Source organism: Nerophis ophidion, linkage group LG03 (genome assembly GCF_033978795.1).
Source record: "Nerophis ophidion isolate RoL-2023_Sa linkage group LG03, RoL_Noph_v1.0, whole genome shotgun sequence".
Taxonomy (NCBI): domain Eukaryota; kingdom Metazoa; phylum Chordata; class Actinopteri; order Syngnathiformes; family Syngnathidae; genus Nerophis; species Nerophis ophidion.
In genome coordinates this window covers 61,323,331-61,351,282 of record NC_084613.1, presented here as the reverse complement: position 1 = coordinate 61,351,282, position 27,952 = coordinate 61,323,331, and the positions used below count along the sequence as shown (strand labels likewise).

General features: G+C 38.4%; 2 protein-coding genes across 2 annotated transcripts in view; one reads left to right on the top strand and one right to left on the bottom strand.

The window, feature by feature from the left end:
- The window catches only part of prorp (protein only RNase P catalytic subunit), a 20,465-nt gene extending 15,020 nt beyond the window's left edge, over positions 1-5,445 (bottom strand). The window contains exons 1-6 of the mRNA XM_061895781.1: positions 4,693-5,445; positions 4,434-4,572; positions 4,104-4,338; positions 3,735-4,021; positions 2,239-2,286; positions 687-819 (exon numbers count right to left, since the gene is read on the bottom strand). Of these exons, the coding sequence (XP_061751765.1) occupies positions 687-819; positions 2,239-2,286; positions 3,735-4,021; positions 4,104-4,338; positions 4,434-4,572; positions 4,693-5,113 (1,263 nt within the window). The 5' untranslated portion in view covers positions 5,114-5,445. The remainder of the gene's footprint in view (positions 1-686; positions 820-2,238; positions 2,287-3,734; positions 4,022-4,103; positions 4,339-4,433; positions 4,573-4,692) is intronic.
- Positions 5,446-5,812: 367 nt separating this feature from the next.
- ppp2r3c (protein phosphatase 2, regulatory subunit B'', gamma) lies at positions 5,813-27,952 on the top strand. The gene is made up of 13 exons (XM_061895782.1): positions 5,813-6,027; positions 6,123-6,247; positions 7,732-7,836; positions 7,946-8,055; positions 9,729-9,826; positions 10,023-10,093; positions 10,183-10,315; positions 11,577-11,632; positions 11,911-11,986; positions 15,361-15,497; positions 16,295-16,432; positions 17,981-18,040; positions 26,588-27,952. Exons 1-13 carry the CDS (start codon positions 5,961-5,963, stop codon positions 26,780-26,782), a joined length of 1,371 nt encoding a protein of 456 aa, XP_061751766.1. The 5' UTR covers positions 5,813-5,960; the 3' UTR covers positions 26,783-27,952.

Here is a 27,952-nt window from a genome sequence, read left to right as displayed (position 1 = left end):
TGTTACAGGTCGTACGTTAACAGCCAAGAAAAGCTTTTGTAACCGGTTTTGAAAAGGTTCTATTAGAATTGTATTACCAAATAATATATTACAAAAGTCTTGTTGAATCGAGAATCGATTCCGAATCAAATCGTCACCCCAAAAATCAGAATCGAATGGAATCTTGAAGTGCCCTCCTTTAATGTGCATTAATTTTAGTTGCTGGTGCTAATAATAATCAAAAAAAGACAGTCATTTGTCCCTTGCCATATAGAACTTCAAATATTGCGGCGTCACACAACATTGCTGATTTCTTTATTTCTGGCATATTCTCCAAACGTATAGCCCTAAATTAGGCATTTTCTAACATAAAATGGCTAATGAACTAAAAATATCAATACTGCAGTGGTATTGGCCACTAAACGAGATTTAACAAGTCAGATCACACTGTTCAGTATTGTGGCCACTGATTGGCTCAGCCTCAGGTAGCATTACTGTACTGGATTAGAAGAGGGTAAAATTTCATGTTAGGGGCTTTTATAAATCTATGTAGACGGTTGTGAACAGTCTTTATGCTCTACCTATGAAAATATAAAATATATAATTAATGACTTCCTACTTCACAGATTTACATTTGTCACGGTCACATCCGAAACCAAATAACAGCGATAATTGAGGGATTACTGTGTAACTCATGAAAAACAAACCTCTGGTGTTGTCTTGTTAAAAACGTCTCGCCCCTGGATGATATCAGTCATGACTGTGTCTCTCAGTTGTTGGTACTCCTCATCGGTCAGCTGAATGGATTCTAACTCGGTTCCACAACTCTTGCACAGACTCCTAAGCACACACAGACATAAGATTTAAATAAAGGGGTACTGCACTTTTTCTGGAATTTTGCTGATCGTTCATTATCATTTTGAGACACAACACACGTCTTTTTTTTAGGATTCTAGAGATGATCAAAATTGCTTGAAAGATGTGGCTAATGGGACACACCATTATTGCCTTCACAGCCCTCTAAAAAAATCTAAATTTTGTATACACCCTGCAAGCCTATATATATATATATATATATATATATATATATATATATATATATATATATATATATATATTGTAGTAACAGACACATTCATAACAATATGTAATACGGTATATGCAATATTTACCGTATATTGGTAATTTTAAGCATTGCTGGAACTTCTTTTATTGCATTTATTTCCGTTTCCATAGCAGCGCACTTCCGACTTTCGGCAACAAATGCGTGTTACTACTTGCAGAAAAAAAGGCTTGTGTTTTCTAATCATGACAAACTTGGTAATAGAAGACTAATAACATTTTTTCTAGACAAATGATGATTCACAACAGTAGTTTTGTGATGCTGAACATACGGACAATGAACTGTTGCTCATAAGAAGCGAGTACAATTGAAGGGTGAAATATAGCAAACCGAAGCCGAGAGTGATGTCAGTGTGACTTGTTCACGGTGTAAATGTGGAACTTGGAAACAATCTATCCATCCCGACATAAATTGAGTGCTTACCTAAAATAAACCGGAAAATACATCCCCATCTAGCTGGCCCAAACAAACTGTCTATCAAGTGAGTCACTATAATATTGATTATAATATACGCAGCATGCATGTTTTTTTATTACAAATACAGTACGTATACTGTCGAGCTAACTGTTTAAAAACAAAAACTTAAGGATACTTTACAGATACTGTAATACAATTGTTAATGTTTTTCAGTCAGTACAAAGTGTCCTATCGTGTTGTGCATTACAAACTCAGAAGAGATTTGGGTACTGACGTAGGAGCTAGTTTACCTCTTGCCGGAGCTAGTTTACAGCTAATGAGGTGGCATGCCGATGTGTTATTAGGCTGTGTGGAAAAAAAAAAAAAGAGTTCTTCCATGTTTGCTCTTACAATAACAATGTAGCTACAGCTTGGACATTATACAGGTTACGGAACGTAAATTAAGTATTGTTGGTGTTTTTTTATGGATTAATTTTTTAAGTGACTTAGAGGTAGAATGTATTGCTCCCATTAGCTGCATTGCTAGCCACCTAAAACGAGCAGATTATTACAAATTTGAATACAAAAAAATGTTTAAAACTTTTGTCTGCTTGTCTCTCATGATTGTAAAGGACAGACACAATTCCTAAAAATTTTAATTTCCCCTTTAGCTTCTCCATTTAAAGATTAATAAAGAATGAAAGAAAACAATTGTTAGTAAATGCTCAAGTCAGTCGTACTTTGGGGTAGCGCTGCTCCAAGTTCCTCTCCAGTGCTGTCCTGGAATACTGGAAATAGAAGAAGTGTTGTCAGAACCAGAAATTTCCACCTTTTGGTGTTTAAAAATCATAAAATATGATGTTTGATTAATCATTTATATTGGCTACATTGGATATGTACCGGTAGTGGACTTAATTTATTGAATGACTTAACTGACTGACAACAGTTTGAAGCACATAATACAGGATTGATTCATTAACTAATGTAAGGTTAAGGTATAGTCTTGTTTCAATATGGTAAAATATTTTTAATAAAAATATCTAACGCTATATTTTCTCCACTCAATGGTGCTTCTGCTGGTTGAAAATAGGTAGTAGGCCTGTGTTGCATCAATTGCTTCAAGATAAAGTAATTGGGCTAACATTTTTTTATCTTCCCAAAATTCCCAGATTAGCAGCAATTCCAAGTTTTCAGGGAATTTTTGTCTCATTAAAAATTAATAGGCAAACTTTCAAATGTTCACATATCACCGCCGATTCAAACCATTCAATCTACATCACATTTTAATGATCATGGACATTCAAACTAACATGTTTATTACTTCCGAAAATTCCAGGTTTCCCGTAATTCCCACTTTTGAATATAACAGTTTCCAAAAATTTTTCTTTTGTCTACTTCTCCCACAAGTTTCGACCGATTTCAAATTCCAACATCAAAACATTCCACTTCTTCAGGAAATTTGGGCTATTCATTTTTTATATATCAAAATTCCCAGTTTTTCTTGATTTTTCATCACACGTATTCTGCAATGAAAAGTATTATTACTTCCACAATTCTTAATCAATTCGAACTGTTCCAAAGGCAAAATACTCCTACCTAATATTAGTCAAATGCTAGTGTGTTAATTTTGTTTAAGCTAATTTTTCCACGATGCACCTCAGCATCATGTACTTTGATAGTTGATGCACGCTGACTGTTAGCATGCTAACATTAGCGTTATCTGGCGAGCGTGCAACCTGTTAGTATTTCAGGTTGCCTTGGGCTTTTCAGCATTCACAGCAATTTCTACTGAAATTGCATTTTGAAGTTCAACAACCATGAAATCAACTGACAACATGTTTAATGATCAGCTACCAAACAAATAAGTGTGCACAATGCTAATTTACATTGGCGTTGCCATATACATGCTAGTGATAACTATTAGTAATGGCAACATCAAATGTATGAAACAATATATACCAACTAGACAAGACAGTTATCATTATAAGCTTACTGTTAAATCTTAAATTCAATCAATTAAATGTATTATTTAACAATTAACATCTATTAAAACACACAAAAGTACCAAAAATCAGTACCGTTGAGTACCAGTATCGATTACCTGGTACTCGGAATTGGTACCATTTCGGTTCGAATGTGAAAAGCAAAGAAAAAGAAAAGTGTGAAAAATTTAAAAAGTACCCAACGCTAATGAAAACAGTATACAAAAGAAAATACTGCAAATATACTGTCCTACCTTTCGAACCACGTCTTGATGCTGCTGGCAAGGCTCAGCTGCGGGTAAACCTGGTTGTTTCTCAGGTACAGCAGAATTCCCAGCAGCCTCTTCTGTTGCTCACTCGGCGACATGGTTTTTACTTCCTCTTTGCACACTCTCTTAAACAAACAGCTCCAAGTCTCTTGTTGTGGAATCCGCCCCATTGCCATTAATTCGTCATAAAGAGTCCAGGCAGTGATCAGGTCATCATTTAGCATTGCTGCAGCAATTATGTTGCCATAATTAGCTGGTGACGGCGTAGCGACCTGCAGAGATGAGAGTAAAACTATGATACAGTTCTGAAAAGACACACATACAAGCTCCTTTTATGAGAAAAAAATTGCTCACTTTCTTTAAGTACCGTAGGATGCTGAAGGCTTCTTTCCACCTTGCAGTGCGGCTTAAAGACCGAATGAAAAGAGTACAAGCTCCAGTATCCAAAGAAGGGAAACTCATTTGCATGATTTCATAGACATCAAATACTTCCGTGTCGTGATTGCCATTGACACAAAATGCCAGGTACCGTAGCAGCAACTCATAGGTGAGGGTTCCTGATTCTGTAGCTACAAATGTCAGCAGGGATCTAAGGAAAGATAGATAATGTGAGAAGGTTTGTGACTAAACGCTAAAAGGATGTCATGAAAACCTGCAGTTGTTTGCAAAATTAAGTTGTCTTACTTTGCAATATCCAACTCTGCCCTGTTGTACAGCAGTGCAGATAACATCTGAATGTCAAATTGTGCTGGACTTCCCAGAGACTCCTTTAGTTTTTTCCACTCCTCAACAGACAGTGGCTTATCAGGAGGTGTCAGCTTTCCTGTCAAAAATCATGCCATTAGTTACAAAGATTTCTAATGTTGTTATCTAGGTCAAACTGTATTAGTACAGTATAATCGAGTTGTAATGTTATATAGCAGTCACTTGTAATTGTACCAACCTTCTGCCCTGGTCACCCTCCTTGCAAGCTTGTCAGGACGATGATCTTCCCCTGAGGAGAAATCCGCCTTCCTCTTCAGCATCTCTGCGGTCTTCTTTGCCGTTCCAGCAGCAAACACAGATTTTGGGATGAAAGCCTTTTGTATTCTTGCAGTACAGTTCTTTCCTCTTCCATCTGTGACTCTGTCCCATAATTCTTGTGTCCTCTGCCTCGAGGTGCTTTTTTTCAGTCCACCCTGCACATTGGTCTGTCCAGTGTTGACGTTGCTTGGTTGTCTCAATCCAAGGCTGGAGTTGAAGCCCCGGTAACACTGAAGAAGTTTTGCATAAGGCAACACAAGGGAAACTGGAGATCCTTGATTAATGAAAGGTAAAGCGGCCCTCAGGCACTTTTTTAGTTGTAATATGACAGTGGACCCCATTGCATAAATCGCACCTCTGTAATCGTCTAAATTGATTATGCTATATAGTTGTTCTCATTAAAAGAGTAATAACTACAATATTGCAATGTAGTAGTGTAAACACATTGGAGCTATACCAACTCCCACATTATCTCACCTAATTCAGCAGATACCTTTCTTTTTATGGTCTGGAAATTGGCCGTGAAATATACATTCGTCGCCAAATTGAACTGAACTAAATGAATTGTTAAGCTTTTCCTTGCCTTTTTGCAAAAAAAAAAGTAACTTACATTAGCCCCGGAAATGCTACGGCAACTCGACTGGGGAAAATTCACTGGTAAGGATGTGACGTCACGTGTTTAGATATGTATATTTCTTTAATCGCATTACAATAAAATACCATTTAGTTGGATATTAAGTTATTGTAACGATTAATCGTATTTGATTATTAATTCAAAACATATGGAAAGTTAAATTGTTGTAATCAATTTTGTCACAGTTGGCATACAATCTTAAAATGGCGGCCAAAGGCCGCAGACGCAGAAATTCGACTATTCTCTTTACCAACTGGGACTGTTGAAAATAATCTTAAAATATTGTATACGATTTAAAACGAGATCAGTTCTAGTTTTGTTTGATTTTTTTTTTTTGTAAAATATACTGTACTTACATTTCCATTTTTCATTTCCTCACTTTATTTTGTAATATTTTCAACTTAACCGGAAGCACTTTGGAAAGCAGTTCTTCCCTGCTCATATTAACTCACGTTCAAGTACGGCGTTTATCGCAATGCCGCTATCACATTAGTGTTTGTAAGAATATTGTCAAAACAATACTGATGTAATTTTATAATCGTTTGGAGGTAAGTATGGCCAATGAATGCCGGATTGACTTGTCGAATACGTTAAAAAGGAGGTTAGCAAACGCGAGCAGAGGTAAGTGATCATGTTAGCTTATCCTTATGCTAGCAGGCTTTTCTAAAGTAAAACTAGTCAATTTAATTTTACTGAAGTATTATGTTGTTGTTTAGATGAGAGGAGCGAAGAAGAAAAGAAAGCCGAAGAAATTCAGTTATTTACCAAATATTACTCTGAATGGAAGGGTGGTGGCCACAACAATAAGTCATACGAGAGCATTCCTCGATTCTACTTCAAGGTACTGACACATTGAACACTAGTCATTGACGGTCATATGTTGTAACTTATAATACCACTCAGTCATTTTTTAGGCAAATTGATTTTTGTACCATCAATAACTACCCAGTGACTTTTAACTTTACATTGTGTTTAAACATTTGACTTAGTTTCTGACATTCACTGAATAATTAAGATATCGTCTCTTTGTTATGACAGTGTTGCTACTTTAAAGGCCTACTGAAATGAGATTTTCTTATTCAAACGGGGATAGCAGGTCCATTCTATGTGTCATACTTGATCATTTCGCGATATTGCCATATTTTTGCTGAAATTATTTAGTAGAGAACATCGACGATAAAGTTCGCAACTTTTGGTCGCTAATAAAAAAGCCTTGCCTGTACCGGAAGTAGCAGACGATGTGCGCCTAACGTCACGGGTTGTGGAGCTCCTTACATCCTCACATTGTTTACAATCATGGCCACCAGCAGCGAGAGCGATTTGGACCGAGAAAGCGACGATTTCCCCATCAATTTGAGCGAGAATGAAAGATTTGTGGATGAGGATAGCGAGAGTGAAGGACTAGAGGGAAAAAAAGACAGGGCAGTGGGAGCGATTCAGATGTTATTTGACACATTTACTAGGATAATTCTGGAAAATCCCTTATCTGCTTATTGTGTTACTAGTGTTTTAGTGAGATTATATAGTCGTACCTGAAAGTCGGAGGGGTGTGGCCACGGGTGTGGTGACCGCCAGTGTCTCTGAGGGAAGCCACGTTTCTCGACGAGGCGAAGCGAAGGCAACCGGTCGGGCCGGGCTGAGCTTTTTTTCTCCCTCCTCCACGGTGGAGGCATCCCACGTTCGGGGCAGCCGGTCGGAAGAGGCAAGAGAGTCCGCAGCTGCCTCTTTGACAGGTGCACGAGGAACGACGCAAGCTCCGCTCATGTCTACGGTAAGAGCCGACTTATTACCACAAATTTCTCACCGAAACCTGCCGGTTGACATGTGGTAGAGAACCATGTTCGCTTGACCGCTCTGTTCCATAGTGAAGCTTTACCTTCGGGAATGTAAACAAAGAAACGCCGGCTGTGTTTGTGTTGCTAAAGGCAGCCGCTTCCCACCTACATCTTTCTTTTTGACGTCCCCATTATTAATTGAACAAATTGCAAAAGATTCAGCAACACAGATGTCCAGAATACTGTGTAATTATGCGATTAAAGCAGTCGACTTATAGCTGGGATCGGGCTCGAACAAAATTTACGCTACAATCCGTGACGTCACGCGCACTTGCATCATACGGCGAAGTTTTCAACAGGATACTTCGCGCGAAATTTAAAATTGCATTTTAGTAAACTAAAAAGGCCGTATTGGCATGTATTGCAATGTTAAGATTTTATCATTGATATATAAACTATCAGACTGCGTGGTTGGTAGTAGTGGGTTTCAGTAGGCCTTTAAGTACATGGGAAATGGACACTCTATTAAGAGTCGGATACTTTTTAACAGCTACCAACAGAAGATGAAGTTTTACTCCAGAAGCTGAGAGAAGAATCCAGAGTTGTCTTTCTGCAGAGGAAAAGCAGCGAGCTGCTAGATAATGAGGAACTTCAGGTAGTGCATGCACACATTGGTCTTTATAAAGGTCTGTCGCAGGACTAATAATTCATGTATATTTTCTGTCTACCTGGTCTTACTCTTTACGGTGTCTACTTCTCTGTAGAATCTGTGGTTTCTACTTAAGAACCAGGTGCCTCCGGAGAATAGTGAAGAGGCCATGATCAGCTATGAAGACTTCCTGCAGGTGGGCGACATGGCTGGGCCCAAGTGCAAGTAAGTTGAAGAAGCAGCATTATATTTGTCTCTGCAAACACCCAATAAATCAAACAGAATGTGTGTTTTTGCACCTCATTTGCTCTGCTCATGAAAGCGAAATAACTGTTATTTACTCACCTCCTAAAAGTACCAAAAGCAATTATTACATTTCTTGAAGTATTAAATTTATGTTCTCGTAGCATCATTTGTGATGAGGTTCTTGTATGTGTATGGTTCTAAAATACTGTACTACAGTTACTCGAACAGTAAAAAAATATGCACTCACCTTCACCTTTATTCAGATTCAGAGAAATGTTTTTTGATGACTTATTCACAATCTTTCTACAAAACATTGAAAATTATGTTTTTTCATTCTTTGCTAGTGAAGTTTTTACTAAAGATATGTTTTTTCAAGTCCGATACCAATTATTACTCGTCAAGGAAACGGACAACCGATATTTCGAGCTGATATTCATTCGCAGTAAAAGTTTTTTTAAACACGAATACTATGCATCACTAAACAGCTGAACAAGTTTTTACGTATTTTTTTTTAACATTACAAGGTTTTATGCGGCGCTAATATTAATTTAGCACCCAAAAACACCAGGGGATTTTACAAACACCTTTACTATGTGTGTCTAATGCTGCGGGTCAGAAGAGCATCAACATTTGCATTTCAAATAATTGAAATCTCCAGGGAAAATTGGTAAAAATATGAGATTTCACTACATACACAATAACTCGCCATTTACACAATTTTATCCAAGTTTATGGATTTTATACATTGTAAGGTTTCCTTGTAAGGAAGTCTTGATTCATTGCGAACTTATAAATAAAAACAATTCGGGGATCCTTCACATAGCTTATAGTTGAGACATTTTTTAAGATGGTTGACATAATTTCTTCCTGGGTTTAACAGAAGAATGAGATTATGTGAGCTGCTGCTTGCTTGTCTCCTATTTGTTAATTGATTGAATCACGGAAATTGAAACCTTGGCACTCCTTTAATTAGCCCACACTCTTGAGTGTTGTGGACAAAGGCTTGTCAAGTGACTCAATTGTGCTGTAGCAAAAAAAATAAAAAAAACAGGACTGGGAAACGGCAAGATACATAGACAAAAACTGGATGACAGATATCCAAAAGAGACGTATTCTTGGCGACCAGCACTGCAGGGGAGAGGTAAAGGAGCTGGGGGCGGGGCGGGGCTGCGTAAGTGCGATGGTTAAATCAGTTAGGGAGACCGGAGAAGAATTCTAATAATAACTCAGATGGATGCCCTGTCACATATCATAACTTATTTTGGGGGGGAACTATTCACAATGAAGGGTTTTTTTTTTTTTTAAAGGGAGTTTTTTCATGCAGGGGAAAATGACTGGTCCTTGAGCTGTGGTTATTACTATCTACTTCACCAATTATTATTTTCTTATCACTAAATACTGGTATCACATGTGTATGTATTGTATCTGCAGATGTAGTTTTGTTGCAGTTGTAAAAAAGAAAAGCCAATGACTGATAGAAAAGGCTAATACCGATATATGTCAAAATGCCAAATTTTGAAACCAATAATCAGTGGATCTCTGCTGTTTACTTTTTCATTCCCCAAAAATGTCAACAATAAAGTGCTTACAATGTTTGAAGTATATGTGTAGTATGCACAGAAAAGTTATAATTCATTCAAATTTTTCATCAGAAACTTATTCACTGCCAGAGTATACGCCAAGCTGCTCCACAACGACCCTTACGGCAGGATCTCTATCATGCAGTTCTTTAACTACGTCATGAGGAAAGGTTTGTGTTTACTGATGTCATATGTTATAATTGATAATGAATATATCAATTTGACAGGTACAAAAACAATGTAAGGCAATTTCATAAGTAATATTTTTTTAAATATATGTGTAAACTCAATTTCATTAGTTTATTAATTGTAGGAAGCAAAATGTCATGTATTTACAGTCACTGGATTTTTTTTGTGTACGTCCAGTGTGGCTGCATCAGACCCGGATAGGCCTGAGTCTGTATGATGTTGCGGGACAGGGCTACCTCCGAGAGTCTGTAAGTGTTGTATCCATTGTATTTGTATTGTGATAAGAGCAGGTGATTGCCTCTAAAATATTAAAATTGCTGATTATTGTTTCCTGCAGGATCTGGAGAACTACATTTTGGAGTTAATCCCCACGCTGCCTCAACTGGACGGACTAGATAAGCCCTTTTACTCTTTCTACGTCTGCACTGCAGTTCGCAAGTTTTTCTTCTTCCTTGACCCACTTCGGACAGGTGAGACTCAATCCTGCTTTAAAGGGGAACTGTACTTTTTTGGAATTTTGCATACAATTCACAATCCTTATGTGAGACATTACGACGGATATATTTAAAAAATAAATGCATGTTAACTCTTACAAGGGAACTGCACTCTTTTGGAATTGTTCCTACCATTCACAACCCTAGTGTAAGACAAGAACACATATATATATATATATATATATATATATACATTTTTTTTTTTAAACACATTTTAAATTGTAAATCAATGCGATCAAAAGTCTGCTTACAACAGTGCCTATATGAGTCGCTCTATTCTGCCAACAAAGCCCTTAGAAAAACATCCAACCCCTTCTATCAAGGTTTTACGTACGTGATGTAATTATGTTACATATGTCATGTAGTAATGGGCACATTTATAACATTTAATATTTACGTATTTAGCTCATTTTAAGCGTAGGTGGCGCATTAATTTAATGCTCACTTTTATTTTTCAACAACATCACTGGTTACTAGTCGCTGCAGACTTCATGAGAGCTAACAAACATAATAAAACATCGCTTACTGTACAATGTCTGCTGTCATTAGGATGCCGCCTAACAGGATCTTGTTATAGTACCGTTTAGGTGAAAAATGACTCATAATCTTTGCGGAGAAACGGAACCAAGTGTTCTTTTCGTGTTGTTCTAGCCTTTTCCGAGTCTAAATTGGCAGTCAAAGTGTATCAACATTTTGAATTTCATCCTCGTCCATTTACTATCAAGGTGAGAGGCATGAATTATGATCTACAATAAACTTCCACAAGCAGGGAAGCGAGGAAGCAGGTTACCAATCGATGATGTAAATAAAGGCACACACGTTAGTGATCACGGTGCTCAGTGCTTATCACTAATACTTGGTTAACATTCAAGTCACGCAATGTAAATAAAATCAAATAAATAAAATGTGGAAGTAGTGTATCTGTCAAGCTTTCAAATACCATGTGTTTTTTTCTGCTCTGAAATAAGAAAAAGAATATAACAAATCTTTACTGACCTTTTGAAGGTGCTGCAGCATCACATCATTTTAAGAAACCTATGAAGATGATGCACACTTTTTATTTTTAGTTGAAAAATTCTCATTATTCTGGTTTGAAAAGCTACATTTGTTGTGTGTTAAGATTTCCAAATGTCTAACTCGAAGTGGGGGTTCATAATAAATTACCATATAATGTCTGACTATAAAGTGACAGCAAAAGCTTCTATTTTCTCTATTCAAGGCCTCTTTTCTTTTTCAGGAAAGATTAAAATCCAAGACATCTTGGCCTGCAGTTTTCTCGATGATTTATTAGAGGTACATTGTCTTGCTTTGTTTCACATTTAATTGATGTATTTTCTGTGCAAATATGCTGGTATTGACCAGCTAAATTGTCGAAAATTCACCCCTTTGAAATGAAGTTGACCCATGGCCTAATTGCAGTATTAAACTTACTGTTGACTGAAGTTACTCTTTTCTTTTCACAGCCTTTTTATTCATTCCTTTTTTACATTATAAATGATTTCAAGTACTGTATATAACTATTTCTTAATATTTAATTTATGTGGCACTTTAATTTCCTTCTGTCTTCCTAGTTAAGAGATGATGAGTTGTCTAAAGAGAGTCAGGATTCCAACTGGTTTTCAGCACCTTCCGCTCTCCGAATGTATGGTGAGTCATTGTATCTTGGTCAAAAATTCACATCAAACAGTCCTCTGGAATTAATGATCTAATTCAGGTGTTAAACCTTTTTATGGACATTAGTTCTATTTTAATATATACAGTGGAACTTCGAATTACAAACTTAAGTGGTCCATGAACATGGTTAGTAAATCAAAAAGTTTGTAAAGTGAAGCATAGTTTCCCATTAGAAACAATGTAAACAGTCCGTTTTTTAGTAAAATAACGCACACTTTCATTACACTATATTGTGTATATCAAACAAACATAACAAAAGGGTAAAAGAGCAACAATCTGTTTATTTGAAAAACAACACAACAACAATGGCAAGCTTAACTGTCAAGGCACCTGTACACAAACAAAAGTACACTTTGGCGCTCCCAAAAACGTTAACCATGTTGCTACAAATAAAAAGTTTAAATCCGTTTTACCCTATTCTCGGTAAATGTTTGCGGCATACAATATATAAGAAGAGACAAAGGCAGAAAGACACGAGGCGGAGAAGGGAGGGTACCCAGAGAAAGGATGGTGCAGAGAGGAGGGCGGTGTACTACTGCTCGGAAGTGCCCAACAGTTCCATCCTTCTTTCCATTTTTTTTTTAATAGATATTTTGGACCTATATTGAATAAGCAAAATAGACAAAACTTGGTGAATGGCAGGAAAAGAAACACACTCTGAAGCACTGAGAAATGACGACCAAGTAATGGACTGCGTGAACAGGATGTGTTGTAATAATGTCTGTCCAAAATGGCTGTGGCATGTGTGTACTTTCCTGCAAAGAAAGTGACGTCCCCAAAATGGCTGGGCCCGAAGGATGAACAAATGAATGAATGAAGCACTTGCACACAGAAGCATATTTGGCACCATTTAAATGTTGGTAATTTGAAAATGTCGCGAAAACGGGTTCGTAAATCAAGATTACACTTGGCTTATCCTATCTCATATTGATATTCATTCATTTTTTTTTTTTTTTTTCATTTACTTCAGGCAATGACCTTAAAAAAATTACAAGATAGACAACACAATAATATTAATTAATGTAATGCAAGCGGTAATGTACAGTATGTAAGCATGATAATCCAGTTTGTTTCAGGAAGGGAGTGAGAAGAAGATACTTTATTTAAACCAACCCCCAGGTCTTCATTCAGTGATTAATATATTAAACTTCACTGTTAATTTATTCAAGGATTATAGTACAAATGTTGTATCATGGTGACATTACCACAGGTAACAATAATTATTACACTGTAACAATAATTTCTATCAACATTGTCGTAAGAATGAACAATACCAACAACGTTAATGGACAAAATACCAACAATGGTAGTAGACAACATATCAATAATGGTAAGGAAACATTGAGCACATATTAACACTTTGACAATAAGTACAACAGCCAGTCAAATTAAAGACCCTCTTTGCTGTATTTGAACCAGATCCGATGTTTGTGTAATAGTTTAAATCAATCAATAGTTTGCCATTGTTAGTGTTGTAGGTCCAGTTTGTTCCAGAGTCTTTACTCCGCATACAGACACACAAACACGTTTATGAGTGGTTTGAGCTCTCGGCAATGAGAATTTTTCAAAGCCTCTCAAGTTATGAGCCTGCACTCGTGTTATAAAAAACATTGTAAATCAGTGGTGCAATATTAGCATAAAACAAGTATCGGCTCGCATCTAAAATCTCCAACATAAATGCTCCACTACAAGCAGTCCTGTTTACTTGTGCAAAGCTCGACTGCCAATTAACAGCTAAATCCCCTCTAATAAGCAGGGAAGTTAAGTAATTTGCAAAAAGGTAAACATGGTAGGCTAAGGGCTGTCAGGAGCTAGCAGCTACACAACAGCTATGCACAAAAGTGCACAATTTCTTGAACAATACTGGAATATTAAACATATCGCTATAGTCAACATTATAGTTGCATATTAATTACAGATACAAAGTCTTTAAAGCAGAAGCGTATTAGTATGTGTCATGAGCTTACAGGGGAACTTCACTTTTATTGTGAATTTTGCCTTATCGTTCGCAATCATTATGAAAGACATGACGACGGATTAATTTTTTTTGTGAATTATAAGTTTTTAAAAAACTTTAAAATGAGTCAACTAACAGCAGAGCCAATGGGAGGTTGTCTATTTCACCCATAAAATTCAATAAATAACCATTCACAAACTGCCAACACTACTCCCTTTACATTTTGTGATTTAAATATCAACCAAGTATTAGTGATATTATTATTATAAGCGCTAACACAGACATAAACTATTTATATTGGCACTGTGATCACAAGCCTGTGTACAATTTCGACATGATCGACTGGCAGGTGTTTTCTCGCTTCCTTGCTCCCTGGCATAGATCATGCATCTCACCTGGACAGAAGATGTCTGAGGACGTATTCTGACAAGTTGGTACACTTTGTCGGACATAACCAGTGCCAGTTACTACATTACATATATACTTAGACCATGCAACCACAATGAAGTCGTTTGTTTTTTTAGTGTCTTTATAGGCCCAATAGAGCGGCTCCCATAAGCTCTATTGTAAGCAGACTTAGATCGCTTTTATTTAATATTTAAAATGCAAATAAAAAAATAACATCCATCACCCTGTCTCCCATAATGACTGTGAAGTGAAGTGAAGTGAATTATATTTATATAGCGCTTTTCTCAAGTGACTCAAAGCGCTTTACATAGTGACACCCAATATCTAGGTTACATTTAAACCAGTGTGGGTGGCACTGGGAGCAGGTGGGTAAAGTGTCTTGCCCAAGGACACAACGGCAGTAACTAGGATGGCACAAGCGGGAATCGAACCTGCAACCCTCAAGTTGCTGGCACGGCCACTCTACCAACCGAGCTATGCCGCCCCAATAGACAAAAAAAAGTGCAGTTCCCCTTTAACTTAATGAATTATTGACAGCCATTCGGTGTGACTAAAAACAATTACTGCTGCACATTACCTCAAAGAGAGTCTAAATACATTACAGACAGTTATTGATCAATAAATTAGTATGTTTCATACCTACCATTGTTCTCTGTTTCAATCAATCGGTCAATCGATCAATCAATCTATGGTCAAGTTATTTCACTACAAAATAATAAATGTAGGTATGATTTGTATCTGACTATTATTGTTATCGGCCCATTCTAGAAGCTCCAATATTGATATTGGAAGTGAGAAAACGATGTATCGGGACACCCTTATCCTAACGCTGTTCTGAAAAGATAGCAATTGGTAAATTTATGCATACATTCAGAAATGAGCTTTAGAAATCAACACCTTTTATCTTCTGGTGTTAACTCAGTTCTGTAAACTTAGGAACCTGATACATTTGCTTTGTTTTTAAACATTCTTTGTACAACAGGCCAGTATCTCAGCCTTGATAAGGACCACAACGGCATGTTGAGCAAGGAAGAGCTGTCTCGCTATGGCACAGCCACACTTACCTCAGTTTTCCTGGACCGAGTGTTTCAAGAGTGCCTAACTTACGAAGGAGAAATGGTACAATTTTTTTTTTATTACACATTAGATTTAAAGATTAGTTCAACTTAGTTCAGTGCCTTGTTGGTGGTCTTATCAAATGAAAGCCAGTTATCAATGAGTACCACTTCTTGGCCTCACTCTCTGATGGTACAGTACATCAAATATGGAGCTAACCTTTCTTTTCTGTCAGTTGAATCTACCATTCGACAACAGCAATAGACAAGGAAGGGCAGGAAATACACCCAAATAAATCTTTGTCAGCATTTTGTAATAACCAGCTAAAAAATAAATAACTTTGACGGGTTCTTGGCTTCACGGTGGAAGAGGGGTTAGTGCGTCTGCCTCACAATATGAAGGTCCTGAGTAGACTGAGTTTCAATCCCGGGCTCGGGATCTTTCTGTGTGGAGTTTGCATGTCCTCGCCGTGAATGCGTGGGTTCCCTCCGGGTACTCCGGCTTCCTCTCACTTCCAAAGACGTGGACCTGGGGATAGGTGGATTGACAACACTAAATTGGCCCTAGTGTGTGAATGTGAGTGTGAATGTTGTCTGTCTATCCGTGTTGGCCCTGCGATGAGGTGGCGACTCGTCCAGGGTGTACCCCGCCTTCTGCCCGATTGTAGCTGAGATGGGCACCAGCGACCCCAAAGGGAATAAGCGGTAGAAAATGGATGGGTTCCACTTTTTTAATTGAACCACTGAAATAAATGTGTTAAATATATTCCAATTTATTGAGATGTTCCTGTATATATTCATCATATTACTTTTTCAAAAGTCAATAGGATTTAATTCTGTATTTGCTTTTCTATTTTCCAGGATTATAAAACATATTTAGACTTTGTGTTGGCCTTGGAAAACAAGAAGGAGCCAGCAGCATTACAGTATATATTTAAACTTCTGGACATTGACAATAAAGGACACCTCAACGTCTTTTCCCTCAACTACTTCTTCAGGGTAACACACACATTCAAACAAAACACATATTTATTTTGTTCGTAATTAGAGTGTTTGTTTTCTTCTGTTGTGTAGTTGTCCGATGTCCAAGGACATGTACCGTATTTTTCGAAAGTATAAGTCGCTCCGGAGTATAAGTCGCACCCGCCGAAAATGCACAATAAAGAAGGAAAAAAGCATATATAAGTCGCACTGGAGTATAAGTCGCATTTTTGGGGGAAATTTATTTGATAAAACCCAACATCAAGAATAGACATTTGAAAGGCAATTTAAAATAAATGAAGAATAGTGAACAACAGACTGAATAAGTGTACATTATATGACACATAAATAACCAACTGAGAACGTGCCTAGTGTGTTGACATAACATTATGGTAAGAGTCATTCAAATAACTATAACATATAGAAAATGCTATAAGTTTACCAAACAATCTGTCACTCCTAATCGCTAAATCCGATGAAATGTTAGACGTCTAGTCGCTTACGTGAATGAGCTAAATAATATTATTTGATAATTTACGGTAATGTGTTAATAATTTCACACATAAGTTGCTCCTGAGTGTAAGTCTCACCCCCGACCAACCTATGAAAAAAAAAAAGCGACTTATAGCCTGAAAAATACGGTACATATTCTTTCAAACACAAAATGAAACCAACTCCCGTAAGTTTTGTTGTTAATCAAGGTTTAAAAAGATTAACTAATGTCTCACATTTCTTACGACACAAACCAAAATGTTTAGAGAACTACTATATTTAGTGCAGCTGCCACTTGACATTTGTCTTCCGCACTGTCAAATACTTATCTTAAAAATGTAGTATTATTATTACCAAAACCACACTCATCTATACCATGGACTGTTTTCCCCCCTGCCTTCTGGAAAATGATATTGCAGCCTGACGTGTAAAACTGTAAGGGTTTGTGGTAGTTTTTATCCCACTGCAATTACACTGCTAAACCCACAACAAAACATGCTACAAAGTGCAATGTTGGATATACACCACAAAAGACGCTACAAAGTGCAATGTTGAACTTAATACCATAAAACACTTTACAAAATACAATGTTGGACTTGCACCACAAAACGCGCTACAAAGTACAAGGTTGGACTTGCACCACAAAATAGGCTACATAGTGAAATGTTGGACTTAACATGTGTGCAATGAGCTGAATTGATCTCGTCCTTCTGTTTTTTATCGCTGTTTTTGGTATTGTTTCATTACTGGTTTTATTATGCTTTAGTACTGATGAAATACATTTTGATACTTGTGCAGTAAGCTGAGTGCAATTACATTATCTTATTTATAGCTTTCCCAGCTTTTTGAAAACCTTTTAAATATTTTAAAACTGGTGAGTTTCTTAATGATGTTTTTATCTATTTCCTTTTATCGTGGCTTGAAAATACAACATCATTTTTTTCTGCAATATATCAGTGTAAATGTTTGAATGCCATAATATATCAAAATGTAGATCATCATCTTTTTGCAAAATGTAGTGCACATGTAATATTAATTTAACAATATTAATTCCTGACTACTTTTTGTTGCCAGGCCATTCAGGACCAGATGAAAGTGCACTGTCAAGTCCCTGTCTCCTTCCAGGATGTCACGGTGAACTCAATCCCCACATTTAGCTCATGTAAAGATTGCAAAATTATGGAATCACCAGTTTAGGGCTGCATGATTAATTGACATCGAATCAACATCAATGTTTTAATTAGTGTAGTTTAGTTTTTTTCTCCGCCGTTACTGGCATTTCAGTGACAGACATGTTCGCCAGTTAGAGTTGTGGAGTCTCGGGTTTTTTTGTCTCTCGCTTAAAACAGAGAGAAAGAGGTCTCACTCTGCGCATCGTTCAGAGCACCTGAGCGTGTTTATTTAACAATGGAATTAACTGGATTTAGTTAGCCGTCTTTTCAGTCATTCGCAATCTTTGTCTCAGAGTGTGTAGAGTGAGAAAGCCCACTTCACCTACACACAGGAAGCATAAACAGAGAGTCTCACGACTCTAGGAAGAAATTCCTCAAAGTAGCAAAAACTAAGGGGGAGAAATATGATTGCAAAGCCAAATGTCCCATTTTGGTAATATTTCAGCTTGAAAATGGATGGGCAGTATGAGACCATCAACGTACAAGCGAGAATTCCGGCACGGCAACAAAAAAAGACAACCCGACCTAGTTTTTCAATCAGGAAAAAAAAAAGCGCTTTAAGATGTTCAATATTTTTTTATGTTAACATTTTGCTTACGGCCCTGCGATGGAGTGGCAACTTCCGGCAAAATGCAGCTTGGATAGGCTCCAGCCCCCTGCGATCCTGAGAGGGACAAATGGTAGAAAATGAATGGAAGGAAATAAGAGTCCATTTAATTTTTTTGTTCATTTAAAATAGAAAGTACTTTATTGATCCCTGGGGTAAATTCAGCCCCAGTTTGCTCACAATAGACAATAATAATAATAATAAATAATATATAACATATATTGTATATATAATATATAATATATGAATAATATAAATATATTTTACATTTAAGTGCAGTCAAGAAGGACATATGCATTATACAGTCGGATGGCTGTCGGTATGAAGGACCTCCTGTTTCGTTCCGTGTTGCATTTTGGGAGTCTGAGCCTTCCACTGAACGTGCTCATTCTCTCCGTATGGTCCGAGTGTAGTGGGTGGGAGGTGTTGTCCATAATGGCTAGGAGTTTTGCTAGACTTCTTCTCTCTGACACGACCGCCAGAGAATCTAGCTCCACTACCACCACATTACTGGCCTTCTTTACTAGCTTGTCAAGTCTGTTTACATCCCTCACTCTCAGCCCGCTGCCCCAGCAGGCCACAACGTACAAGAAGGCGCCCGCCACCACCGACTCGTAGAACATCTTTAACATCTTTGTACAGACGTTGAAGGATCCTAACCTCCTGAGCAAGTAGAGGCGGCTCTGTCCCTTCTTGTAGAGGGCTTTAGCGCGTTTTGACCCATTCAGCTTGTTGTCGATGTGTACACCGAGGTACATATAATCCTCAACCATGTCCACATCCACCCCCTTGATGGAAACAGGGGTCGCCGAAGTACTCCTCCTCCTTCCCAGGTCCACAACCAGCTCCTTGGTCTTCGTCACATTGAGCTGAAGGTGGTTCTTTCCACACCATGTGACAAAGTCCTCCACCAGTGCCCTGTATTCCTCATCATCACCATCCTCAATACACCCCACTATCGCAGAGTCATCAGACAACTTCTGAAGGTGTAGCAGGACTCTGGGGACAAGTGTTGTAAATTAGCTTTGGCTACAAACACTATGATGCATACATTGGATAAGTGTTTCAGATGTCTATGTGTTATATCTGTCCCTATTTCAAATAAACCTTAATACAGTGGAAATTGGTGGTGTAGATGGTGAAGAGGAAGGGGGAGAGGACTGTGCCCGGCAGGGCCCCGGTGTTGCTGACCAGCCTGTCAGACACACAGTCCTGCAGTCGCACAAACTGGTCTGTCAGTCAGTTAATCTACAACCCGAGACACCAAGGGGGTTCCACCTGCATCGTCTCCAACTTCACACCCAGTATTTATTTAAGACAACAAATGTATTTACCTTCCAATTTCAAAACAATTAAAACAATTCTACAGTAATAATATATAAAACTGTATATCCTTTTAAATAGTTACTTGAATTATTATTATCAATCAATCAATGTTTACTTATATAGCCCTAAATCACTAGTGTCTCAAAGGGCTGCACAAACCACCACGACATCCTCGGTAGGCCCACATAAGGGCAAGGAAAACTCACACCCAGTGGGACATTGGTGACAATAATGACCCAGTGGGACGTCGGTGACAATGATGACTATGAAAACCTTAGAGAGGAGGAAAGCAATGGATGTCGAGCGGATCTAACATGATACTGTGAAAGTTCAATCCACAATGGATACAACACAGTCGCGAGAGTCCAGTCCAAAGAGGATCCAAGACACAGCAGCGAGAGTCCCGTTCACAGCGGAGCCAGCAGGAAACCATCCCAAGCGTAGGCGGACCAGCAGCGCAGAGATGTCCCCAGCCGATACACAGGCGAGCAGTACATGGCCACCAGATCGGACCGGACCCCCTCCACACGGGAGAGTGGGACATAGAAGAAAAAGAAAAGAAACGGCAGATCAACTGGTCTAAAAAGGGAGTCTATTTAAAGGCAAGAGTATACAAATGAGTTTTAAGGTGAGACTTAAATGCTTCTACTGAGGTGGCATCGCGAACTGTTACCGGGAGGGCATTCCAGAGTACTGGAGCCCGATTGGAAAATGCTCTATAGCCCGCAGACTTTTTTTGGGCTTTGGGAATCACTAATAAGCCGGAGTCCTTTGAACGCAGATTTCTTGCCGGGACATATGGTACAATACAATCGGCAAGATAAGATGGAGCTAGACCGTGTAGTATTTTATACGTAAGTAGTAAAACCTTAAAGTCACATCTTAAGTGCACAGGAAGCCAGTGCAGGTGAGCCAGTACAGGCGTAATGTGATCAAACTTTCTTGTTCTTGTCAAAAGTCTAGCAGCCGCATTTTGTACCAACTGTAATCTTTTAATGCTAGACATGGGGAGACCCGAAAATAATACGTTACAGTAGTCGAGGCGAGACGTAACAAACGCATGGATAATGATCTCAGCGTCTTTAGTGGACAGAATGGAGCGAATTTTAGCAATGTTACGGAGATGAAAGAAGGCCGTTTTAGTAACGCTTTTAATGTGTGCCTCAAAGGAGAGAGTTGGGTCGAAGATAATACCCAGATTCTTTACCGTGTCGCCTTGTTTAATTGTTTGGTTGTCAAATGTTAGAGTTGTATTATTAAATAGAGTTCGGTGTCTAGCAGGACCGATAATCAGCATTTCCGTTTTTTGGGCGTTGAGTTGCAAAAAGTTAGCGGACATCCATTGTTTAATTTCATTAAGACACGCCTCCAGCTGACTACAATCCGGCGTGTTGGTCAGCTTTAGGGGCATGTAGAGTTGGGTGTCATCAGCATAACAGTGAAAGCTAATACCGTATTTGCGTATGATGTCACCTAGCGGCAGCATGTAGATGCTGAAGAGTGCAGGGCCAAGGACCGAACCCTGGGGAACTCCACACGTTACCTTAACGTAGTCCGAGGTCACATTGTTATGGGAGACACACTGCATCCTATCAGTAAGATAAGAGTTAAACCAAGACAGGGCTAAGTCTGACATACCAATTCGTGTTTTGATACGTTCTAATAAAATATTATGATCGACGGTATCGAAAGCAGCGCTAAGATCGAGGAGCAGCAACATAGATGACGCATCAGAATCCATCGTTAGCAATAGATCATTAGTCATTTTTGCGAGGGCAGTCTCCGTGGAGTGATTTGCCCTGAAACCTGATTGAAAGGTTTCACATAGATTGTTAGACGCTAAGTGTTCATTTAACTGCTCCGCAACAATTTTTTCAAGGATTTTTGAAATAAAGGGAAGGTGAGACACCGGTCGGTAATTTACCATGAGGTCAGGATCGAGGTTAGGTCTTTTAAGAAGAGGATGAATAACCGCTTTTTTGAATGCTAGGGAACAGTGCCCGAGGAGAGTGATAAGTTTATAATATTTAGCACTGATGGACCTAATAATACAAAGAGCTCCTTGATCAGTTTCCCAGGAAGGAGGGTCAAGTAAACATGTTGTTTGTTTTATTCCATTTACACGTTGTAACAATTCCTCTAATGTTATTTCCTCAAAACGAGAGAAACTATTTTGGAGGGCAGTATCCGCCGTATATACAATCGTGTCAGTGTTAATAGAACCCCGTTGTAGCTGGGACGCATTGTCTTTAATCTCCTTTCTAATGACTTCAATTTTCTTACTAAAGAATTGCATAAAGTCATCAGCTGAGTGGGTTGAGCTACTGGAAGGAGTCCCTTGTTGGGTTAGCGATGCTACCGTACTAAACAAAAATTTAGGATCGTTTTTATTACGGTGGATGAGATTTGAGTAATATTTAGCTTTAGCTAAGGTAAGCATGCGTTTATAAGTTATTAAACCATCACTCCATGCTTGATGGTGCACCTCAAGTTTAGTCGTGCGCCATTTGCGTTCCAGCTTTCTACATAATAATTTCTGAGCTCTAGTTTCTTCTGTAAACCACGGGGTGCGCTTTTTTGGAGCCTTTTTTAACTTTAGCGGTGCTATGTTATCAATGGTTTCGCGCAGGGCGTCGTTAAAGTTGTTAGTGAGGTTATCAATAGAGCCCACATACTTTGGGAATGGTGCCATTACCGAGGGCAGTAGGTCAGCAAGAGTTGTCGTTGTGGCCGTATTAATGTTGCGGCTGCTATAGCAGTTATTATTATTATTAGTTTGACGAACATGCGTCTGAACCTCGAATTTTATAAGGTAATGATCGGACAATACTTTAGTATACGGGAGTATCGTAACTTTGGAAACGGTGATGCCCCTGACAAGCACTAGGTCTATCGTATTACCGTTGCGATGCGTGGGTTCATTTATTATTTGTGTGAGACCACAGCTATCAATTACAGTCTGGAGCGCTACGCACGGTGGGTCCGATGGGGTATTCATATGGATATTAAAGTCCCCCATTATGATTATATTATCGGCGTGTGTCACTAGATCAGCAACGAACTCTGAGAATTCATTAATAAAGTCCGAATAGGGCCCTGGGGGGCGGTAGATAACAGCCAGGTGTAGAGGCAGCGGTGTGACAGACCTCATAGTAAGCACCTCAAACGATTTATATTTATTATTTATGTTAGGACTAAGGTTAAAGTTTTCGTTGTATATTAGTGCGACCCCCCCACCCCTTTTGAGCGGACGGGCAATATGCGCATGTGTAAAGTTAGGAGGACATGCCTCATTTAGCGCAAAAAAGTCGTTTGGTTTAAGCCAGGTTTCGCTGAGACCGATGACGTTAAGATTGTTGTCTCTGATGATATCATTAACTAACAACGTTTTAGGAGACAATGATCTTATGTTTAAAAAACCTATATTATAGGTAGTGGGCTGTTTTAGGGAGTTTTTGATCAAATTATCCGTAGTAGCAATATTAATAATGTTGTGTTTATTATGCCCAGTGCATTTAGTATAGTTACGACCATATCTAGGAATTGATACGACAGGAATTTTCCGATTGTTTGATTGTTGCTTTGATAAACTGCACGCATCGTGGTTAGCCACCTCAGTAACGGGGATTTTCCGATTGTTTGTTTGTTGCTTTGATAAACTGCACACATCATGGTTAGCCACCTCAGTAACGGGGATTTTCCGATTGTTTGTTTGTTGCTTTGATAAACTGCACGCATCATAGTTAGCCACCTCAGTAAAACACATGTCCAACTCTGAAACACTCAAAGCAGAAAAAACTTGTTCTAATTTAACTGACTCCTTACCCAGACCAGTAGTCTCGCATTTTCCATCTAAATCCGTCTTCGGGATGGAGGAAAGTGGTGTTCTGTGGGGATTAGCCTTCTGCTTTGTTTTTAGCCCCGCTCGGCATCCGCGTTTCCGATCGCACCGCTGGCGTCTGCTCCGTAGACGGCCCCCGCTGCTACTAGACTCCCCTGCTTCACAGGCCGCTGGATGTAGCCGCCGATGTATTCCCATGCTAGTTAGCAAGTCTAGCACGCAAGTGTCTATCAGTCCAAAACGGCCCGATATGTCCATATCCAGAAGTGTCTGGCGGTCGTACGTGATCACGGAGTGACCACGATGTGAGCCAGCCATGAAGTTTGTGGAATTGTCCGGTATTTCTGCCAAATGTTCCATCTTTAGCAGGAGCTCCTCGAGAGCGCAGCCCGTCCGGGCGCCGCCATAAGAAAAAAAAATAAATAAATAAAAAAAAATGATTATTAATATTATATATTCCGATTACATTACATTATACACACTACAGTTTTTACGGTTATTTCTTCAGTTTAAGAGCTTGATGTAAAACAAAAGCGCTGAGCCTGTGCATAAAGCAAAAAGCTTTTTTCAAATAAATGGTTGCATATTGTTCTGTGTGGCACCTTGAAACAAGAATGTCAATTGACACTTTACAAGTAACTAACATGTCTTTCTTCACTTATTTTTGTAAATTAATTCATTTATGTGTATAAAATATTAAAATCGCAAATCAAATCGCAAGCGCGATTTTGGAGAGAAAAATTGCAATTAGATTTTAATTAATAGGTTCCAGCCCTACATCAGTCTGGAAAGCTGGTGTAGGGCCGATAACAGACATGACACAAAACGTTAGTAATTTTCAAATGACAACTTTCTGGTTTTAAGAAACACTAAAAAATAAAAAATAAATTGTTGTAACAGTTTTATTCTTAGATCAACCTTTGTGAAAAAAGTTATTGAATCACTCGATTCTGAGAAAAAAATATAAAATCATGAATCACAAACCCTACAACCCACTTTGTTGTACCACGCATGGCTTCTATAATAGCGAACATTCTCATAATTTTTTCTCCAACTTTTTATGGTTGCTGTTGCCAGATCAGCTTTGCAGGTTGAAGTCTTGCCAAGGACCATTTTCTTCAATTTCCACCACAGATTTTAAATTGAATTGCGATCCAAATTATTTGCAAGCCATGACATTATGTATGTATCTTTCTCAAATGAAATATTTTACCGTTTTTGCTCTATGCTAGGAAGGATAGTCATCCTAAAATATGATGAAGTTATCTCCAGTCATCCTTTCGATTGATGAAATTGGAAAAGTGTCTAACATTTTCATGTAAACTAGTGCATTTATTGAATATGTAATTAGATTAGATTAGATAGTACTTTATTTATTCCTTCAGGAAAATTAAAATTTGACATGCAGCCCCTTGGGAAATTTGCATGGTTTCTTCAGGCAGTTGCCTTCATGAATCTCATTGGAAAGGCACCACACAAAAGTTCCAGCTTTATCAGTTTGCCCACTGCTGATTTACAATTCACCACTGAAATATGACTTTCAACCAGTCATCCATAGTCCACAGTTGCTTTTCCTTAGCCCATTGTACCGTTGTACCCTTGTTTATGTCTGTTTAGGTGTTAAAAAAAACCTGTTTGTTTAGCTTTTCTGTATTCCAATCCCATTTTCTTTAGACGCTTTCTCACAGTTCAGTCACAGGCGGTGATTCCTGTTTCCGCCCATTTGTTCTTCCTTTTGTTTTGCTGTGCATTTTCTGTTTTCAAGACATATTGCTTAAAGTTTTCTTTCTTGGCTCTTTGATGATTTCCTTGGTCTCCCAGTATACTTTCCTTTTACAAGTATCAGAATCAGAAGAGTTTTTATTGCCATTGTTTGAGAACGGGTTCACAAACTTGGAAGTTTACTTGGCGCAATTGTGCAACATAAAACACATATAACACAGAATAGTATAAAATGAGCTGTATCTGAACTGAACTATCAGATCTTGTTATTAAAAGTTATACAACTTTTACATGTTGTTTGTACTTGGTCCAAATTTTAGACATAGCTGACTGTGAAAAATCAACATCTTTTGCAGCATTGCGTGATGATTTACCTTCTTGAAGAAAATTGATAATTCTCCTTTGTTTCAATTGACATCTCTTGTGTTGGAGCCATGATTCATGCCAATCCACCCAGTGCAACAGCTCTCTGAGATGTACACATTTTTTTTTTTAACTGCAGACTAGTGGACATGTTTAACCTGATGCAGGAGTTTGCTTCGGAAATGAAAATTTACAGGCAAACACCATAATTTTTTCCTAAAAATTGAGTGAGTCCATAATGTTTTACTCTGCTTGATCTAAAAATTAAACTGGTACTGACTACAACAATTTAAATTATTGATTAATTTTAGTTTTCTAAGGGCATTCAGTCGATCGCCACTGGACTGTTTGTTTTTTCTTAGAAGACGTTTTGCCTTTAAGACACACCACACAGTCCAGTTGCGATCGATTGAATGCCCTGAGGATACAATGACCTGGATGAATGAAAACATATATAGACATTTATTTTAATGTTTCTTTAAGCCAGAAAGTTGCCATTTGGAAAGACTATAGTTTTGTTTCATGTCTATTATCTGCTTTTTTCCTACAAAATTAAACTGAACGAACATCATCCAAGTCTGTTGATTCCATAATTTTTTGTCCGGTTGTATTTGCATTTTTGTCTAAATGTATAACGTCTGTCTCCTTAGGATGAGATATTTGACATGGTGAAGCCCAAAGACCCCTATAAGATCACACTCCAAGACTTGGTGAACAGTGGCCAGGGCGACACTGTTGCCAGCATCCTAATTGACCTCAATGGCTTCTGGACTTATGAGAACAGAGAGGTGCCGGTTGCTAATGACAGCGACAGCAGCAGCGCAGGCAGCATAGATGACTCCTAAAGAATGTGGACCGAGGGGCATTTCTGGTTTACACTCCTTAACAATGCTTTGCACCATAGTCAACATTTGTGTTCCTCTTTGTATTCTTCCTTTATGCTGTTCAGAGCTACATTTTTTTTTATTTTTTAAATACTGTAAATATGTTAATATCTTAAATAATAAGCACCATATCAACACCTGCAAGTTTGAATGAAGTTAAAATGTGGTTATATGAGATCTAGTGTTTGGGCACAATTACAAGTATCGAGAGTTAAGGCTTGTTGGCACATTGTATTATGGATGGAAACTATTGAGTTGACAATATTTGAATACTTATGGCAATCGTGATGTCCTAAAAACACATATTTTTAATGACATTCATGTTCAGGGGCAGCACGGTGAAACGGGTTAGTGCGTGTGCCTCACAATACGAAGGTCCTGGGTTCGATCCTGGGCTTGGGATCTTTCTGTGTGGAGTTTGCATGTCCTCCCCGTGACGACGTCGATTCCCTCCAGGTACTGCGGCTTCCTCCCACATCCAAAGACATGCATCTGGATATAGGTTGATTGGTAACACTAAATTGGCCCTAGTGTGTAATTGTTAGTGTGAATGTTGGTTATCTGTATTGGCCCTGCGATGAGGTGGCGACTTGTCCAGGGTGTACGCTGCCTTCCGCCCGAATGCAGCTGAGATAGGCTCCAGCAACCCCGAACGGGACAAGCAGTAGAAAATGGATGGATTCAAGTTCAGTCCTAGTAAAGACAAACGATACATCAGATACCATATACAAAACTGTCTTTATAATAGAGTAAAACAGTTGTGTAAATTTTGAGACAACTTATAATGTAACTCAGTGGAATTGTGTGCTTTTTTTTACTCAGTAAATCAGGTTAAATTTTAATTCAATATGATTGAGCCGTGGCCCTGCGATGAGGTGGCGACTTGTCCAGGGTGTACCCCGCCTTCCGCCCGATTGTAGCTGAGATAGGCGCCAGCGCCCCCCGCAACCCCAAAAGGGAATAAGCGGTAGAAAATGGATGGATGGATGATTGAGCCGTTCGGTGTGTTGTATTGCAGTCTTAGGCCATCTCCCTTTAAAGCCTGTGAGGACCTCATATCATGATGTGACATTTTTACCTTTTTATTTTCTAATGTTTTCAAATATTTAATAAAATATTCATTTGCTCTCA

Excerpts from the sequence above, each read along its gene's own strand:
- ppp2r3c (XM_061895782.1), top strand. The coding sequence starts at position 5,961 with ATGGCCAATGAATGCCGGATTGACTTGTCGAATACGTTAAAAAGGAGG. Across the intron at positions 11,633-11,910 it reads TTCTCGATGATTTATTAGAG|TTAAGAGATGATGAGTTGTC; the intron begins GTACATTGTCTT and ends CTGTCTTCCTAG. Across the intron at positions 11,987-15,360 it reads TTCCGCTCTCCGAATGTATG|GCCAGTATCTCAGCCTTGAT; the intron begins GTGAGTCATTGT and ends TTTGTACAACAG.